Source organism: Aythya ferina (genome assembly GCF_964211825.1).
Source record: "Aythya ferina genome assembly, chromosome: 2".
Classification (NCBI taxonomy): domain Eukaryota; kingdom Metazoa; phylum Chordata; class Aves; order Anseriformes; family Anatidae; genus Aythya; species Aythya ferina.
The window spans coordinates 138,980,692-139,000,537 of NC_140297.1; the positions used below are offsets into that span (position 1 = coordinate 138,980,692).

The following is a 19,846-nucleotide window of genomic DNA, read 5'->3' on the forward strand; positions in this document are numbered from 1 at the left end:
TGATAATGTTATGATAAAATCAAATAGGAACATATACACACACAAAAAAAAAAGCCGATTTCTTTGTAGGAAGCATTTTCCAAGTTACAGGACAGGGCAAAGAGTCTCTCAGTTCTCTCAGCATATGAAAAACAAAAACTTTGGAACAAAACACATGATCTAACCATTCCCACACATTACAACCACAAAAAAAAAAAAAAAAAAAAAAAAAAAAAGGCTCAATACCCTGTAGCAAAACTAAAGCTTTTCCCACAGAAGCCAAGCGCCATAAAATCCTATAATGTTTCACAGGACAATGATGGGAGAGGTTTATGGCACCACCAATATGCTGGGTCATTGCAATAACAAGGAATTTCTTCAGTGAAGATGACTATGTTGTGTTAAGGAGTAGATGATAGCCTACACTATAAAAGAAGGGAAAAAAAATATCCATGCCAATCTAATATACTAGGAAATGCCTTTCTTACCCCAAATTTGGCAAGTGCTTTAGCTTTTTATGGACAAGTAAAATACAATAACCAAAGACTAAAAGTATCAATGCATTCTTCGCTACATTCTTTTTCTAGTTTGGGCCAGTTTTTGATCCTTTGAAGATAAAGAGGAAAAACTCCAGAGCCAAATTATACTTCAGGATGTTAAAAAATAAAAATAAAATTTAAAAAAAAATCCGTTTTGGCAGGAGTCTTGAAATTTGGGATTCATATATTATCAGTTTAGCACAATAGAAAGGATCAACAAGGATTTGAGAATACTAACAAATAAGCTTACTAACTCTATAATCTACAGGCAATTCCCCCCTTGGCTCCAGTATGACCAATATAACTCATCGTAGTTAGCTTCAGAAAAAATCTCCAAGCAAACAACAAAAAGATGTTTTCACACTGTGATACAGCAATACTATTGAATAAATAAACAATTGCTTGTACATTTTGACAGCAAAGAAATTTTGTGGCTGTCAAATGCACATCGATTATGGTTTCAGCTTAAGAATAAATAAAATACATAATTCTGAAATCTAAAGTTATACACTTAACTGAAGGGAAGGCAAATTTCCCTCAGTCCTCCCAAAACAGAAACCAAAACAGCATCCATCACTATGTTGCCAGGATATCAGACATATAAATCTTACTGTCCTCTGCCTTAACAGTTTTCAGATATACTTAACTTCAGATACAGTTAACAAATGCGTAAATATGCTCACCACATCCCACCCCGAGTAATATAGTTTGATCCCAAGAGAAACAGAATGACCACAGCTTGGCTGCCTCTTAGGTTAAGGCCCTGAAAGGGTGGGAATGAATAGAGACCTCATCCAGGAACTTTGCCAAAACTTCTTTAAGAAGGGTATGTGTATATCATAAATAAAAGTCAGTGAGAATCCAGACCAGAAAAGAATTTGAGCAGCTCTAGGAAGTGCCTGGAAAATTCAGGCTGCACATGGTCAATGCCAAATCTCCCATTGACTTCAGTGAGTCCAGGATTCCCCTTCCATTGATGAGTAAGATGCAAGTCACAGTCACACACCACAATATAACAACGAGAGGAGCATTTTAGGTAAACCTACTACCAATAAGAAGAGAAGTCAGGAGAGCTTTTTTTGCCTCCTTGTATATCAGTGCAAGTTTTTGGCCTGGATAAAACTCAACATAATATGTATGTAAGGCCTCACTGATACAAATGTGTTTTGTTGTTGTTGTTGTTTTAAAAAAAGGGGTTGTAATGGCTCCTGCAGCCTCCTTCCATACACCTGGAAAAGACAAGCAGAAATTAATGGGCCTGCATTGATATCAATGATATCAAGCAATCTACCTGCAGTATATTGTGTCTTCTATCCTTGTGGCCCTATTAATACATCTCTGTAAGGTTCTTTTTCTTTTTTTATGAGTGGAGAGCTTTTATAGTGGGAATGAGTTCTAAAAGAAGTAGGTCTTCAAATCTGAAGTTGATAAAACTGTGGTCACTTCGTAGCTTTCCGATGCAAAGGAAACCCACAGCCAGGGACTTGCCACCAAGGGTACCATCTCCTAAATGCAATTCAAATGAGGTACAAGTAGCTCAGTTGTCTGTAGTGAAATTCTTCAAGCAGGCTGAACAGAGCGCGTCTTCATCAGGAGCTGGTAGTTGGAATTGGTAACTGGAAGACGAGAGGCAAGGCCCCAGTATGGACTTGGGTGTGGAACGAATAGCAGGTAGGAGAATGAGAAACAAGTTGACATGACTGCACTTTCTTACCGAGGCCTACAACACAGAGCTGGACAAAGATTTCAGACTTCTGAGTTTTCATTCCTGGGTAAGCATAATCTTGGATGTTTTAATCGAATAAAGATTCCAGTGCTAGGGATTCCTGACCAGCTCAAAATGGAAATGCATCCATACCGATGTTTCTCTTAAATTTTTCATTTTTAATTATTTACTATGGAAAGTGTAACTTGTTTGTATGCCATGTGATTGATTGCTGCTGCTGTGAAATCACTGTACTACTGGCAGTAAGTGCCCTCATGGGATTTTTTCTATTATTTTATCTTTCAAAAGTATTTTCCTTATAAACTGTCTTCCATTACAATACGTAGTTCTTTGGAGTACATAGATATTCATGTCAGATTTTCTGATGATTATTATGTCTATATTATTGCTTAAAGGATATTTTGTAAATCAAAGGAAAAAAAAATGTGCTGCTATAGCAAGTTCCCAGTGATATAATTTTCCATACACCAGAGGTGCATTATAAATCAATACAGAGACAGGCTCTTAAAATAAGCACGTATTACCACTGATTTCTTGTATCAAGTCACACAATATTTTCAGTTTAACTTGTTGCCTAACTACTAACACACCTGGGTAATACAGTTTCTAGGCAACAGCATATAAGCACAACAAGAATAAAGCAATGGAATTTTCAAGGCGCTGTTTTAGTAGAAGTGTTCTGAGAAGGAGAGGGAAGTTGGGAATATAAAATATTCAAACCGCAGAACCCAAGGCATTAATAGAACTTAATCCTGCAGAGGGTAAATCCCCAAGAAAAGATCAAAGAGAAAATAAATCCAATTATGAGAACACGACAAATAAACATAGCTAATACATCTTCTGTTTTCATGAAAGTTCATAAATAAATAAAGAGAGACCATGTGTGGTTTTAGAAACCTACCAAGATTACCAGCATAAAACAGTGTTTACTCAGGACTGTCTGTGAACTCTTTTCTGTGGGCTTCAAGAGCAGTCAGAAGTGCCTGGACAATTGCTGCATTTCAGAGCTGCTGAACTGAGCCAGGACTCTGGGCTGAGGAGCCCTGTGAGGCCAAAGAGAATTTTGGCCTCTAAAAGATGTCCTGAAATCTGTGCATATCCAAGGAGACCCAGATACTAAGCAGGCTGAAGTTTTTTTCCCACTCCATCCTCTGTGATTTTGGGAAAACCTGAAGCATAGTTTCCAAATAAGCAGGGAAGGCGTGGAGGATGGTATTTCTGTGCTAAGAAAAATCTGGCATATAGATGGAGGCCTCGCTTTAAAGGCTAGGTAGTTAGGCTTGGATTTAGGCAATTATCCTGAAGCAGCTGCAGAAAAAGAGAGAGAAACCCAACACTCTCAACATACATTTCCTTCTGGCTGTGTCTCCATAGCTTTGTAAAAATTTTTCTTAGGAATCTTGCAATGAGGTGAAAGTGTATAAAGTCTGAGATACTGCTAGAAGTTAGTACCACTTCTGTGCACAAAACCCACACTCTGATATGGTTGTTTTAAGCTTCCAGATTCTATTTTCATATCAAAAATTGATATAGGCATCCCATGCGCAACTCCCATTTGGCGTATTTTAAACAAATGTGTGATATGGTTTAGTAAGTACATGAAAGTGTAGATCAACTTGGTAAGCCTGAATCCTAACTGAATTTATTCCAATACTGGCCAAGGAGCATCCAAGAAATATTCTGCCCCTTCCTGTTGCTAGTAGTGATTCCTACCAAGCAAGTTGCAGAAATGAGTATATGCAACATGTTTGGCTGCAGTGGATTAATGTGGGGCAACTCTGGGGTAGATTGTTTGGGAGGTCCCATGAGAACTTCAAGTGACAGTCTGTGACAGCACGCAGGGGAATACCTATGTGATGTGTGCCAATGGAGAAAATGGGGACCTACTAAGTAAAGAGTATTAAGATGAAGTCAGGTGAAGTTGCCACATTGAGGGAATAGGACAGTATACGTAACTCGTCTGAGAATGTGGGGAGGCAGGGTAGTTGGTGGGGAAAAGGAACAAAGTATAGGGCAAATGGTTATATATAGGGCACTGGATCTGCTGATCTAACTGCTGGATCAGCACACAGAATACAGTGTAAGGCTGCATCCTTCTAGCTACAGATGGGAGGGGGAAAAGAGGGGAGCACCAATTTTGAGGCCTTCACAGACATGAAGAAACACAGTGCTGGTTCCTAGGCTAGAATTTTTATTAACTGCTGACTGCATTGCCAGAAGAACTTAAATGACAAACATTGGTTTTATCAGCATGTATTTATTCCATGATACTGGAATAAAAGTGGACTCCTTATATTTTTTACGTAAGCATTTATGTATCTTTTTCATTTACTGTTCATAATATTTTGGTGCACTGTAAGTTAAATAAGTAAATTTGGAGGAGAAAAATCCGTCCCCAGAAGTGCTATTTTCTTGACACTGATAATTACATTAAATAGTAAGAGTTACTACCATTAAAATATGACAAATTGTAAAAGCCATTTAGCTTCCTTGTGGCAAAAATGCAAAATGTTCTAAGATGGATTACCTTATTACTAATCTTAGTAAGGTGTTTCTTGTATTTTGAAAAGGATTTCTGTAAGGTACTTACTGGAAGACTCAAAAATTCATTGAAGTAGTCCACAAGCATATCATCTGTGGCTAAGCAGTCTTCCTACGGAGACACAAAACCAGAAAGCAAGGCTTATAGTAATATATGCTAACAAGTTTTGAATGCACTGTTGCCTCAAACAATGTTTTTTTTTCCATGAGATATGACATGCAAACTTTTGTAAAATGTTATTTCTCACTTTTGAGAATATAGTCATTGCGTCATCTTTATATTCTGGCCATTGCACACCACTGAGGTACTTAACAATTTAAAAAACACACGTAAAGTTAAATCCTTTGCCAAGAAATTTACAGATAAAGCCTTTGTAAACCCAGCAGATTCTAAATGCTGGACACCTGCATGTTTACTTTTGAAAAAATGCATAATCTAATAGTCTAGAAATTCCCCACATTATACCTTTCTCTCTCCCACTGAGGAATGAGAAGAGTATAAACGTTCAGCAGAGCCTGCTTCTACTCCCACAGTACTGCTTGGAGATGGTTTAGGGAATGTTTAGGAAACAAAAGCAAATTTTCTGATCTATAATTTGGCTCACCAAGCAAGCAGTATATGCCACACCTGGAATCTGACAAAACTGGGAAGCTTCCAGTTGACTTCATCAGAAGTCAAGTCTGCATCTACAGGTTTTGGTACCTGTCTGACACCTCTTATTTAAGTACTGCAAATGAGACTCATAAACTGCCAGTAAAATAAAGTTGTCATCTGTTTTACTGTTGTTGAATCAATAAATATGAATCCCAACCTTACCAATACCACCACCCCTGATTTAAATTCGACAAAAGGTAGAAGAACACTATTATATTTGTCTTCAGAAATCTGCCTTCAGTATCATGAAGACTTCTGAAAAGTTTTAACAATTCCTTGAATATTATTTCTGCCTTGCAACACAAGGAGAATGCACCCAAGTCAAATCTGTTTACCAGTATCAGCAAAGATTTTATGACCAAAATCTTTTTCTCTTTCACAAGTTCATACCATTGTAGTGGGTTTACGTGGCAAGGTTTTGGTAGCAGGGGGCTATAGGGGTGGTTTCTGTGAGAAAGATCTAGAAGCTGCCCCATGTTTGGGAAGGGCCCCATTGTTTTCCAGATCCGAGCCAATAAGCGATGTTGTTTGCGCCTCCGTGAGAGCATATTTAAGACAGGGAAAAAACGCTGCGCCACACAGCAGCCGGGAGAGTCAAGGGAGTGAGAGAACAGCCTTGCACCAAGGTCAGTGTAGAAGGAGGGGGAGAGGTGCTCCAGGCGCCGGAGCAGAAGTCCCCTGCGGCCTGTGGTGAGGACCATGGTGAAGCAGGATGTCCCCCTGCAGCCCATGGAGTACCACGGTGGAGCAGGGTTCCACGCTGCAGCCCGTGGAGGAGACCACGGTGGAGCAGGTGGCCCTGCACCGACGGAGGCTGCCGCCTGTGGAAGACCCCTGCCGGAGCAGATTCCGGGCCGGACCTGTAGCCCGTGGAGAGGAGCCCACGCAGGAGCAGGTGATCTGGCAGGAGCTGCAGCCCGTAGGGGAGCCAGGTTGGAGCAGTTTTCTCCTGACGGATGGACCCCGTGGTACGGACCCATATCTGGAGCAGTTCTGGAAGAGCTGCTGCCTGTGGGAAGCCCACGCCGGATCAGTTCATCAAGGACTGCATCCCGTGGGTGGGACCCCACAGCACAGGGGACGAGAGTGACCGAGAAGGAGCGGCAGAGAAGAAGTGCTGTAGACTGATCATAACCCCCATTCCCCCGTTCCCCTGCGCCGCTCGGGGGGAGGAGGTGGAAGAGGGTGGATGGGGGGGAAGGTGCTTTTGGTTTGCTTTTTCCTTCGTTTTCTCACTTCTCTCGCTTGTTAGTAATAGGCAATAAATCTTACTATCTCCTTATGCCGAGTCTGTTTTGCCCGTTACAATAATTATTGCGTGATTTTCTCGTCCTTATCTCAATCCTTGAGCCCTTTTCACATATTTTCTCCCCATTCCTCTTTGAGGAGGGGGAGTGAGAGAGCGGCTGTGGTGGAGCTCGGCTGCCCACTCGAGCAGAACCACGACAACCATTCAAATATATTAGTGAGGTAGAGTGTTAAAGAGAGGTTACACACAGCGCCAGTGGTATCATTTGTAGACAGGCAACATCTTGATCCAAACTCCACAGAGTCTGAACTAATTAAGGATAGTTTATCTTCAGCAAGGAAGAAATCTCTTCTAATCTACTCTTAATATGAACTCAGAAAGGTCCCTATGTGCTGCATAACAAGCCACAACCACCCCAGTGGTGTTTGTCCACTCTTCGTCTGCCAACATCTATTCCTGAACACTTGTGGTGACTGCTTTGACTGATACAGGAAAAGCAAGTTAGTTCATGCTCATTCCTGGAAAAAGCTGACAACACTGAAAGCAAGGCTTTCTGCTTTACAGAGATCATGCTTTTTGATTATTTGGATCACAGGCCCATAATCCAGTGCAGTTGTAGTACCATGGACCTGGAGATGTTAGGGTACTGATCATATTTACCAAATTGTCTGAACTAAAGCATTTTGAAGTCAACAGAAAATTCTCCCACTAATGTCACTAGGCAGTCAATAAGATCCATAAATCTCAATTCAGCAAGTATTAACACAATTAACAATGAAAATAATTAGAAACAAACTGCTGTTTGCCTCACATTTGGTTTGGGTAATGCACAATTAGATTTCAAACTGATAAAGATGAATCTGAAGATTGCAATATATATAATACACCATTCACATTTCACTGTTTCAAAGGACTTATTCAAAACAATTCATTTATTACTGGCTGAAGTATAAGCTGCTGAAGAATACGCAGGTAACATGTGTTTTTAATTTGTAAGGAATATAATTCTCTGTAGTCCCATATAACAGCAAGAAATATAAACACACTGGATCACTAATCAATAAAATGTTTATGATCTTATTAATGCAAGCTTTGCTACTTACTGCATCTATTGATATACACAACATGCTTTCCTCAGGTTCTTTTTTTTTTTTTTTTGTGGTCAGTCTTATTTTCATTTGAAAGCATAGTTGCACTTTCATATTTGCACATTATAGGTTACAGAGCTGAATATACAATATTATAACTTAGATTTTTTTTTGTGCCAGGAAGACTTTTAATTTCTTCCCATGATAGCTTTCCTCCTATACAGTCAAAATTATACCTAGAAAAAGCTGCTTTCCAATTGCAGTTGGAAGTCGATTTGCTAAAAATTGGTCAAAAAAAATATGATTTTAATGAAATAGATGACAGTTTTGCCTTCATGCAATTTTTGTGTAAAATACAGCTTGTACAAATTCTATCAGTCTTTTAACATTGAAAGGAATTTAAAACTTATTTCTACAAAGGAATGCAACTGTTTCTTAGATATTTTGAGGAAAAGATGGTTAAATCTGTCTTATTGAACCAAACTTGTTGATTGTTTCCTTCCTTCAACCTATTTCACTTTTCATTTTCATCTTTATTCTTCACAGTTTTGTTTCTCCTTTTTCTTTCTTTCTTTTTTTTTTTTTTTTTAACTGTTTTTCAAACTAAGTGTTTTCCTTTGTCTGAGAAAGTTGTAAGACATTGTTCTGTCACTCCATACTTAGAAGAGGGAATAAATAAGAAAACAAATAACAGTTTCCAGTAACTTTTTTGTTGTTGGTTTTGCTCTACTATTACATGATGAAATGACTGATCAAGCCTTATAAAGCATACTTACAAATACGTCTTCTGTTATACATGGAGGCTCTGAAATAGAAAAATGAACTGTTATACATTGTACAAGCAATACAATCAAGTTTGTTCAACTATGAGCACTGAGCAGAAACAAGAAGTAGTGAGGCATGACAACCTTCTTGGATATTCTGCAATAAAACAATATAGCTGAGGAAATAAAACAAACTCTAAGAAAATGCAGAAATGTTAGTCCATACATAAAAAAGTCAAATATCACAAGAATGATTTAAATATAATGAAAATATCATTTAACTAGATTTTTTTTTCTGATATATATCAGCTAACTTCTTGTCAACTTTCCTCAGCAAAATTGATGACTAGAAGCTTGCCGGTCTTAATGAAAACACAAATTTGCATGAGGCTCTGGGAGCCTTGAACAGCAAGTATTGAGAATCATAAGATTAAAATTTAAAAACAGATGAGTTTGGGGTGTTCTCAAATAGCCAAATCCCACTCATTCCAGGAAAAGTCTCCATCTTCCGTGATACCACTTAAGACAGTACAGCTCTCTCTTCAGATTAATTAATTTTGCTAAACAAGTTTAAACCTAACAGTTCCAAATCCTTCTCCTTTTTATCACAGTCTCTGAACTTGAGACGACCACGCCAGGGGTCAGACTTGTGTCTGGCATGGAGTCAGTTCATTACCCTGTTTAGAAAGCGCTACATACCAGTGGTAAGCCTCTTCGACTGCATGCTGGAGCTACACACAAAAGGGCCGGCATCCACCCCTGCAAGCTGACAACCTCATTTGCAAAGGTGAAATCCTTCCCTGCAGGTCAGAAATAGAAGTTGCAGAGTTGCAGGGCCTGGCTCTGAACTCCTGGTCTGCACTAAGGCAGCCTGGCTCTGCTGTGGCTCACGGCAAGCCCGGGTTGCTATGGCACTGCAAACAATGCATGGGACTCACATATCAGGCACGCTTACGATACGGTCCCAAAAGAGATGCCTGGGAAACAGGAATTTGAGGATATTCGAAGGAAAAAGAAAAAAACACTCTCTTCTCAACCAACCTAGGCAGTTCTTAGTCCAAAATGATATTCAACTTTTCTCCTACATTAGCAACTCTCTTCAGCCAGTTGGGATATTGCCCTAAAAAAAAATCTCAAACCATACGATTAACGACCAATGGATTTACATCATGAATCCATATCCTTAAGTGAGGCTGGATCCCAAGTAACAAAGCAAGTCCCATCTGTGGTAGAGCCAAGTAAGAAAAGGAGAGGAGCTTGGTGTTCCTCAAGCCGAGCTGAAACCAGGCCTGAGGAACTGCTTCCAGGCCCTGACTTAGCAGAAATCCAAAGGCAGCTCTGTTTTCCCTCACTTAGGGAGATTATAAACGGCCTAGGGGGGAGGAGAAAAGACGTTGAGAAGTTGAAGAAAGCCTCCCAGAACGTTGGTGGGCTCAAGGAGATATGGGATATAAGAGAAAACCATATTTCTGACACGTTTAGCTGAAGCTGCACATGAGGGAGGAATTCATGCTCCTAAATGTGAATTTCAGTGGATTTTAGCTACTCTATAGTTGAGATATGAAAACTTCCTACTTAGTGGGTATCTGATCCTAGAACTGCTTAAATTCTTCAGTCACCTACAGGTGGTTTTTGTTTTTCTTGTTATTGTTGTTTTTCCATAAAATCTCCCTCAGAGGTTTTAGTGCTGCATATTTCCAGAACAGCACTGATTCCAGTAGCTTGGCATAAATCCCACTGGGATCAGACGCAGTACAAAAGGTCATGTGTACAAGTTACATAAAGGTCACCTTTAAGAAGCCTAATCCCAGACCTACATGCAAGAAGGACCCAAAATGGACAAAGAACATCCAATTCCCAGCAAACTCTTCTCATTGTGCCCATTTTCACAGAACTATACAGTATCTCCAGACATACTCCAGGTGTGGAAAAAGGATGATTGTAATCAATACACAACTTTGGTGGAATTTATGATCAAATAAAACAGGAGAAACGCATGTGCTGAAGGACTACAACTTACAGCCCAGGAACTGACAACCACCAAAAAGAAACAAGCAGCAAATCTAGTATCTCAGAGGCAGGGAAAAATTGCTTAATTTCCTGGAAAGAAGTGGTATTTTACAGCCTTTACTTCAAATGTGCGTTGCCACTCACGGGAGTGCCTGCCCAAATACCCTGATCATTGCTCTAATTACTAAATACCAGAGTAATGCCTCTAATTGTCCTGGTGGAGTGCTGTTTGCTCTCAATTTGGCTTTTTAGTGTGTTTTGTTTTGTCTTGTTTTTTCACATAAGGGAATAGCAGTATTTCCAAAAACCGAAGAAATAAGTCTGAATAATATCGTAGCCAAGATACACATTTTGGCCAAAAGCTTGATATGTCTGAAAAGTATACTCAACAGAAGCAAAGAACAAAATATAAAGTTTCAGTCTCCCAACCTAAGTAAGCTACGCTTTAATTTTTGTGGTCAGTATTCTGACAAATTATTAACCACTCATAAGCAAAGCTCTCTATGTAGCTTCTATTCAGTAAGAGGTGAGAGATTAACACCAAATGACACATTTAAACACATGATTTCTTAGTGTCGTGTATCAGGACACGTTCTGTTGTGATTATGAAATATTTCAAATGGGTATACCTTGCATATATGTAAGAGAAATATTCATAACCAGATAACCCATAAAATGTAAAGTGAGATCTTTCCAACAGGCAGCAGAATTGCATGGCCTTTTATATGAGACTGAATGGTCTTATAACCAAACTACTTAACCCAATTTTAAATCTTTAAATTAAGATTCAAGGGAGGATTTTGCCCCTTTCCCCCACCCTTCTCTTTTTCTTTCTGACATTGGTTTAGATATAATCTTTGGTGTATTACATTCTCTTAAACTTCTGTACTTGCTTGTAATTTTACAAGAACAAACAACAATAGGAACATGATGAATGAATCTTTTTTAAAATACAAAGTGGAAGCCACAAGTCAGCTTAGATAGAAATGAAGTCTGGAAACAAGTCAATAAAAAAAACAATAGTCCTTTTTCTCTCCCGTCATCTGGTGTATTTTGGTATAAAACTCTTAGGTCTTTGGTCTCTTTGTAGTATGCTTCAAAGACTGCATTTTGGAGGGAGCTCGTCAGGAAATACACACTGTACTCTCATGGAGAATCTGTTCGCAGTCATCATTGCTTTCTCATTCTCTTAGTTATCAGCACACATTTAAATTGACCAGTGTGTGTATGTGTGTTTGGAGAAACAGAACCTTTCACTCTTCGTTATATATTGCCAGATAAAGTTCATCATCTGATAAAATTGGAATATAAGTATTCAGCTCCTTTCTCTCCTCTTCCACATTTTTCTTTCTATACTTTTCTCTTCTTTTAATTTTGATTAATATTTGTTTTAACAGAGGTGCAGACCTAAAAAGCGTTTCATAAATATAATCAAAGCTATAATCCACTCCAAAGAGCATCTGATCATGTAGAAAAGATGAATGGCTGGACAGAACAGAGAACAAGTTACAAAGGTTACACTGGTAAAATCCTAAACAGAAGAAAGTAAAAAAAAAAAAAAAAAAAAAAAAAGAGGACGTCTCAAGTTATTAGCATTTTAACAAAATGTTAGCCAAGCAGAAGGCCCACACAGCTTTGCAAAGGAATATAAATTAGAGGATAACGTAAATGGGTCCTATCCATCCCCACTGGTGTCTCCCTCTTCTGCTCATTACTGAAGAGCCATTTGGAGATGGCTCAGTCAAGACTTGTTATTGTCCCTTTCACCCCATTTCTCTAAAACTTGAAGTGTTCCTAGGCTATCAAACATTTGCCAGGAGCAGTGTTTTAAAGCATCACCTAGACAAATCAGAGCAAATCTGCTGAGACAACTTTGCACCTGAAGAAACAAGCCTATAGGCTATGACAGCCTGCTGGGTGAACAAGTCTCCTTGTGACTTCTTCCAGTGAAGAAGAGAAACCGGATTGCTCCATTAAATTCAGATGTCCACTTGTCCTTTTTGGTGCTAACCTGTGTTTGATTCCCATCAATGGTCACGGTGAAATCACGAACACCTCCATAATTAATGACATTCAAACCTAGTAAATAACATTTTTTAAAAAATGCAGTTAGACATCTAGCCATCAAGGGCAGCTACGAATGAATTGCCACTGATTTCAATAGGAACTTTCCATCTCAGGTGTACGTGGGCACTTCATCATATGTTATCCTTAATGCTTAACTACCCTTACAAAAATCCACCCTTACTTGAACGTAGCCATTCTTTCTCTTTTGGATGATCGCCACATACTTTTTAGCTTTTGCATCTGTGAAAGCAGCGATCTCATGATCAGAAAACAGGTGCTAGGAAACCTGTTTAAATATTGACTACAGGGCTGCCAAAATGGGAGTTGGACCCTGAGGGGAAAGCATGAATTCATCACCAGATAGCTGGTCCTTCCATGCCTGGAAGGATTATAGTAGCAAAATGGCAGAAGGCAGCTGTTGCAGTGGCATGTCCCCCATGTGTGGAGTCTGATAATACAGGTTTACAGCACGGCTTAACACGATCCTGTGGCTGTTGGAAAACATTAAGGCAGACACCAGAAGAAATAGTTATTAGGAAAACAAGCACTCACTTCTGAAAGGAGAAAAAATATATCCCCGAATATAGTCTAGGTGAAAAGAAAAAAAAAAAAGTGCTTAAGATAGGAAGAGTTAAATAGCAAAGGTGGAGATGCAAGGGAGCCCGACCTGTACAACAGTAAATATATGGATGGCCAGTGGAGAACATTCTCTGCCTTGTCTACATCATCAATGGCTTGTGGATTCCTGTAACAAGTCTTACTCTACCAGGACAAGGCAGAGGTGTCTTATCACATCTAAAGAGTTTATTTCAAGTTTGATTCCCCTGTCCTTATCACAAACCTTAGGAAAAAAATAAAGAAAGTACAGAGACATTCCTGGAAATTGAATTAGAATTTGGTAGAACCACCTAGCAACTTATGATGCATATTTGTACTCTTGCTACCTTGTATATATCAGCTACCTTCTTCATACCTGATCTCTTCAGAAATTTCCATTATCACCTTCAGAGAAGAAGTGCTAGAATTTTAGGAGAATATGGCAGCATCTTTCCTAATTTTGGAAAGGAGCATTAATACTTGATTGGGAAAAAAAAAAAAAAAAAGCTATTCAGCAAAATTGTCGCAGTTTGAAGAAGAGTCTTAGAAATAGTCATTTTCTGAAGACAACATAAAAATCAGGAAAGAACTACTGGACCCATAGCTATTAAGCCTCATAGAAGATTTTAAAAAAAATGGCATGTGAATAAATTTACAGCATGGCAGACAATTTATTGCTAGCAGCCCTACTACAGTTAACATAACCTAGCTTTCAAATGAAACAAGATACACAGATCAGAATAACCTATTGCAGATATTTCTCGCAGAGGTTTCAGTGTCAGGGGATGTATTAGAAATTTTGGCACTGTGTATGAGAGATTGCACTGTCACTGTCTCTTCTCTGTTTCTCATGTAGATAAAATGAGTCATTGTTTGTGATGCATTTTAGTAATGCTAGTTCAAGCTTTACAAGTTTATACAACTAAAACTAAGAAGTGGTGATAAACAAGTTTCATGACTTTCTTTTTCCTCCTGGTGTTACTTGTAGCTTGGTTTCAAGTTGGATCAATTCCTTGATCTTGCTTTCACAGGTGTTTTATCCAAGTGTAGGGCTCATGTAAGAGACATAAGCAGTAGCTTCAGTAGATAGGAATAATATATGCCAATAATGCTGAACATGACCTTTGACAAAATCATTGCCTGGCAGCAGGTAGCACATACCCAACAAGAAACAGTAAATGCACGCATGCCTTCGAGTCTCACTGTTACAAGCAAGCAGGTGTCAACAACAGCCCCCAGGCCCAGGATTCCCCAGCTGACAGCTAAGTTATCCACATGGGATATTACTGATGCATCCAGCCTGTGAATTCATAATAGCACCAGTGCTGTTTCAGGCAGCACCTCCTGCTGACCACTGATCCAGACTTTTGCATTACACTGCCGTGGCTGCTTGTCCTGCACTGTAAGGAAGCAGACAGGGAGACCAATCCACCTAAGAAAATATCAGGAAATAAAGAGATTTCATATACATTATTTTCCAGAACAGCATAGCACCAACATGCAGGTCGTAAGAGTGGCGTAAGAGTCAATAACTAATAGGAGCTCATAAAGATTTCAAGGCTTCTGAAAAGTAGACAAAGTTACAGCTTTCTCCCCTCATTTATTCTTCTTTCCTGCCTATTGCTCTCCTGGACTCCAGGAGTATCTAGTTAAAGAATAAAAAATTCCCAAGTTAGCACTCCAGACTTCATCTGACAAGCTTCAGCTAAGAAGAAATGCTGTGTTTCTGGTGTAGATTAAAAACTTCCATGGGAATACTGGGATACTTAGCCCCATCCCAAATTTGATTTTTTAAAAGTTAATATTTCCCCTTTCTTGTTCATTGAAGCCACCAGAGCATGAACTAAATATGAAAAAAGATACAAAACAATTTTTCCCGTCATCGTTTTAAAATGTGATGGACAGTTACATTTTGCAGCCAGCACCAGGCTGGCATAGGGACTGCTGGATGATCAAGTCTGTGGCTGAGACAGAGGAATGGAGCCTGTTCAGGCCAACCTTGCCTGGTTGCTGTAGGACCTGGCAGTGTGCCCACCCTGCAAAGGAAGCTCTGAAGAAATAATACCCTCTCAATCGCTTCCCAGGATGCCACTCTTCCCAAGGAGATTTGAAGATTTTGGTATGCAGCTCCTGGGGACAGGAATTACGGCCATCCTTGCTTCCAGCTATTCAAAACATTTTGCATTTGTGATGTTGAGCTGGTGTGCAAAGGTTAAAGAAAAAAATAACACACAATTTAAAGTTTTCTTCTGAAACAAAAACCTTTGGTGCCCCCTTGTGATAAAATGCTTTCATCAGCAGAATGTGTGCAGTTGAAATGCAGGTCTATTTACAGTGAGAAAAGTAGCTTGGCCCTTGAGACACATTCACATTTCAGTTAACTGAGCAAAGCATTTCCTGGAATTAGTTTGTTTTCTTGTTGTCCATTCCTTGATGTTCTCTCTAGGTGATGATAATTATTTAAACTAAAGAAGAAATCCAGAATAGGACCTAGATGACTGCACCAGCAAGCATTTATGTTTGGAGCAGAGAACAGTATCCATATCTTGCCTTTCACAATGATTTAAAAATAAATAAATAAAAGCTTCTTACTGTGCCCATTTAGAATTCAGAGTCTTGAACCATTTCTTGACAGAAACACCTTCCAAACAGCAAGGCTGGAGAATAACTGTATCTCACCAATAGCTTTTGAACTCCAAAAAGCACACAGTGAGAAAGGGAAAACAAGAATCAGGAAGGATGAAAGAACCTGAAACTCCAACACTTTAGAGGAGCATTTTTCCTTGTAGAAATTTTGAAAGATAGGAGAATGTTCTCAACACAACCAATCTTTGTGTTTGAAAACAAAGCTGTTGCTATTGCTGCAATCTGTGTAGCATCTAATCCATCAGACCATGCACCAGAAAAATATATGGGATTCAAAGCGGAGGAAAAAATTTTGGATATCAGTGACCAATATATAGACAAGTCATTGAGCTCCTTGAGTACTGTCGCAATGAAGCAATTCTGTGAGGCATGTTCTTCAGGCCCTGAATAATTTCCTACACTCTAAAGACTTAAAGAACACTAACATCTGCTCTGTGAACATGAGATTGGAGTCCTCTGTTTATGGAAGAGAAGCACTTTAGGGTGATAATCAATGTTTCTGCTGAAGTAGAAGACCACTGCACAGGTCTAATTCTGCAGTTCCAAATGATAAGCATAGCTTCTAACAAATGTTTTTATCTAGTCTACTAACACTTCTCAGCTAACTACCCACCTTTTGCCAGAAGTTACTATCCCTCTACCACAATAGCTGGTTCTAGTCATGATGCAGTGTTTAAGCTTAAACACCCATGGAAGCAGATTTTCACAATGGTTCAAGACTGAAGGGGAGCAGCTGAAGTGCACAAATTCCACATCCCATTAGCCAGAAATTGAAGGTGCCCACAGAATTAAGATAATTAATAGATAATTAAGATAATAACTCAGCAACCCTCACACAAGTGTTTTCAGATTTAGTTCTCGGATGCACAAAAAAGTCTCTAAAGTAAAGAGCCACTTTTATACGAAACATCCACTATTCAGCACCGATGCTTATGGATTCATTCAGCACTCCGTGCCACTCATATCATCTGCTGAACAGTTGATATCTCTACTGATCATCCAGTAGCACTCAGCTCAAAAAGGTCTTAAAAACATTTAGGCTTCAAACAAGTTTGTACAGATTTCAATACTGTACAGAGGCTTGTAAAAATTAGTATAGAAGTGTTAACTTTTTTGTAATGAGCATTTCAAAAAAGGCAGAGCTCAGGAAGTCATAGACAGTAAAAGCAAGCTTTGTTTTTGCTTAACTAAAAATAAACAGTTCCCAAAAAGCAGTTAGATTTTGTTGGGGCATGTGACAAGTAATAACAATCTGATAAGTTTTACATCAAAAAAAAAATCCATTAAGATTCACTACAAAGAATTTGCACTTAAACATGTATTAGAAACACAGAAAACATTAAATCACTACAAGACTGAAGCATAGAAAAAGTCTGAAGCTTAGTAGTACAAAGTACAAGGTTATATACTTAAGGTTCTGTAAGAATTTATGGAAGAAATTGGGATCTTATCTTTTCAAAATTTGAGAGAGAAGAATGTGGGAGTACTACACCTAGTGACTAAACTGCAAATGTGTTGAAGCTGTATAAAAGAAGTTCTACTCTTAGTATGTGTTAGTATTTCCAAATATTTCTGATAGATCAAGGAAAGCACTGATAATATTCAAGGTTGTGATGAGCTTTTACCTGGAATACTGGCTGCACACACTTAAAGAATAGATTCAAATGGAAACAATGAAGAGTCATTGAAACAATCCAAGGAACAGAAGATGTATCTATAAGATTAAGTTCAGTGTTTTCTTTTGGTTTGTTTGTTTTTTGTCAATGATACAAAGAGTGAGAAGATATTTGTATTACATAGTCACAACACTGGGGAAAAGAGGTGAGTAACAGATGCATCAAACAGCTGTTTTAATGGCAACGTTGAAAAAAGGCAACTGGCTAAGTGACTAGTAGAGCAATCTGGAATAGACCTCCAATATAAAGGTAATTAGATGGGATTCTATCCAATTTTAAGACAGAGCCTCATGAGTTGACACGAGCTCAGCACTAGACTCCAGGAACCAGGAGTCCCTTTCTAATCTGTTATTCCTGCTTTTCTTCATGTGCCTATGAAAACAAGGAAAGGGAATTAGTTCTTGTATTAAAATTAACCTAAGTAGTCTAAATTACCAAAGGGTACAGATGAATAACCAATATATAGAAAAGGAAAATCTGACAGATGTTGGTGAGCTCCTTAATTTAGTAAATAACTTTTCTTACCATTTTTAGCTAGAGTTAGTGGTAAAACATAGTAATGTTCTCTGTGCTATAAACAATTAGAAAAATTTATAACAATTTTCCTCAAGTTCCTTGTCACCTAAGAAAGAATGATCAGAGACTTAAAGTCATTTCAATTTCCCTCTCAGAGACCGCTTGAAGTTTATAGCTGCTACTTAAAAAGATTTATGATGTATGACTGTTAAGGCAAGGTCTGTCAGCAGACCAAGGTTATTTCTAAGAAATCTTGTTTAGAATTCAAACCCACAGTTTTGGCTCAAGCCATCACCTTCAGAAATCTAAGTGCACTCCTTGGACATCTTTTTGTAGGCAGTATTGCTCCTCCCACTGGAGAACATGCCTGTCCAAAGGGAAATGTCAATGAAAAAATTCAGCAGCAAATACATGAACCAATACTATATTTTATTAGACATTAATTTTAACCTTATTATCCATGTCTTTCAGAGTGAAAGACAATTCATTCCTCCCTTTCCCACACTCTTATTACTAAAACAAAAATTCTGCAACTGGAGAATAATCATAGGCAGAATACTTTAGGAAATTCTCGACCATACTCATCCTACTGCTTCTACTCAAGGAGGAATTTTGCATCCTTTTTCTCTATACTAGAAAGTGGTGCTAGTACCTGAAAAACTAGTCATTAAAGCTGCAGCAGTACTGAACAAGTATCAGGTCCAGGTCTCCAAAAATTAATTTAGTCCAGTAGGAAAAAGAGATGTTGGGCATGAATCCCTGGACACCCTCACACTCATGGACCGTTTTATTTTATAAAGTTGGAATAACAGCCATACAGAACCAATTTGCCAGCCCTGTTCTTAGTGAATTATTCAGATTTAGTAAAACCAAACTTTTTGTATAAATTCATATCTCTTAGCAGAACTTTTGTTAGGTATGTTTTAACTTAATGGAACTGGTTCTTAAGCTCACATATGGTTTTCCATCCAAAGGTGGTTGCTTGAAACAGGTGCACCTATTTTAGGTGCACCTAAATACTAATAATAAATTAATAAAAATATTGATATAAATATAAAATATAAATAGTAAATAATACTAAATACATTTCTCAAATACTTTGAGAAATATTGCTAAAGTAATTAACACTAGACTTGCTCTCTTCCCATATTTCCAAATTAGGCTAAAATACTGCATATCAGAACAGTGAGCTAAATCATCTCAGCATCTGTGATAAATCTCCCACTAATTTCAAGGATGCATTTAAGGCTTTTTTTTTTTTTTAATGTTAGAGACAGGGTAAATTGATATTTAGCAAAGGAAAAATGTAGCAATGGGTATAGCACTCTGGCATGGTTTGATATGCTGTACTTATTCTGCAGTGCAGCTACTACCATCCCCTATTTTATCTGATAGTTTGATGACAACTATCAACAAACGCTAAACCAAATGAAGTTATTGCAAAGTTACAAATTACATGTAATCAGAATCTTGCATAATACAACTTTCTACACAGGAAGTTCCGCTTCATCCTGTGAATGTAAACTTTCATTGAAACTACTATCTATTTTAGAAGTGTTTATTTTGTACCTAAAAATTAAAAAAGAACCAATACAATTAGCTTTCAAATTAACTTTCAACTAGACCTTGAACACAAAGTTCAAAACAAAAAATACAAATATTAAATCAAATAACTTAGCTATTTTCCCCATTTGCCATCACCTTCTTTGTAATTATTTTGAATTCTTCCTAAATCAAAACTATGTATACAGGTAACCCTAAGTTTCCTGGCTTGCCCCAGAATCCTTCTCCTG

The 19,846-nt window shown here is 38.3% G+C and overlaps 1 protein-coding gene across 1 annotated transcript in view; it reads right to left on the bottom strand.

Moving 5' to 3' along the window:
- The window catches only part of RGS22 (regulator of G protein signaling 22), a 67,195-nt gene extending 57,806 nt beyond the window's left edge, over positions 1-9,389 (bottom strand). Inside the window, exons 1-3 of the mRNA XM_084510482.1 lie at positions 9,241-9,389; positions 8,554-8,582; positions 4,835-4,897 (exon numbers count right to left, since the gene is read on the bottom strand). Of these exons, the coding sequence (XP_084366608.1) occupies positions 4,835-4,897; positions 8,554-8,582; positions 9,241-9,265 (117 nt within the window). The 5' untranslated portion in view covers positions 9,266-9,389. The remainder of the gene's footprint in view (positions 1-4,834; positions 4,898-8,553; positions 8,583-9,240) is intronic.
- Positions 9,390-19,846: the final 10,457 nt, after the last annotated feature.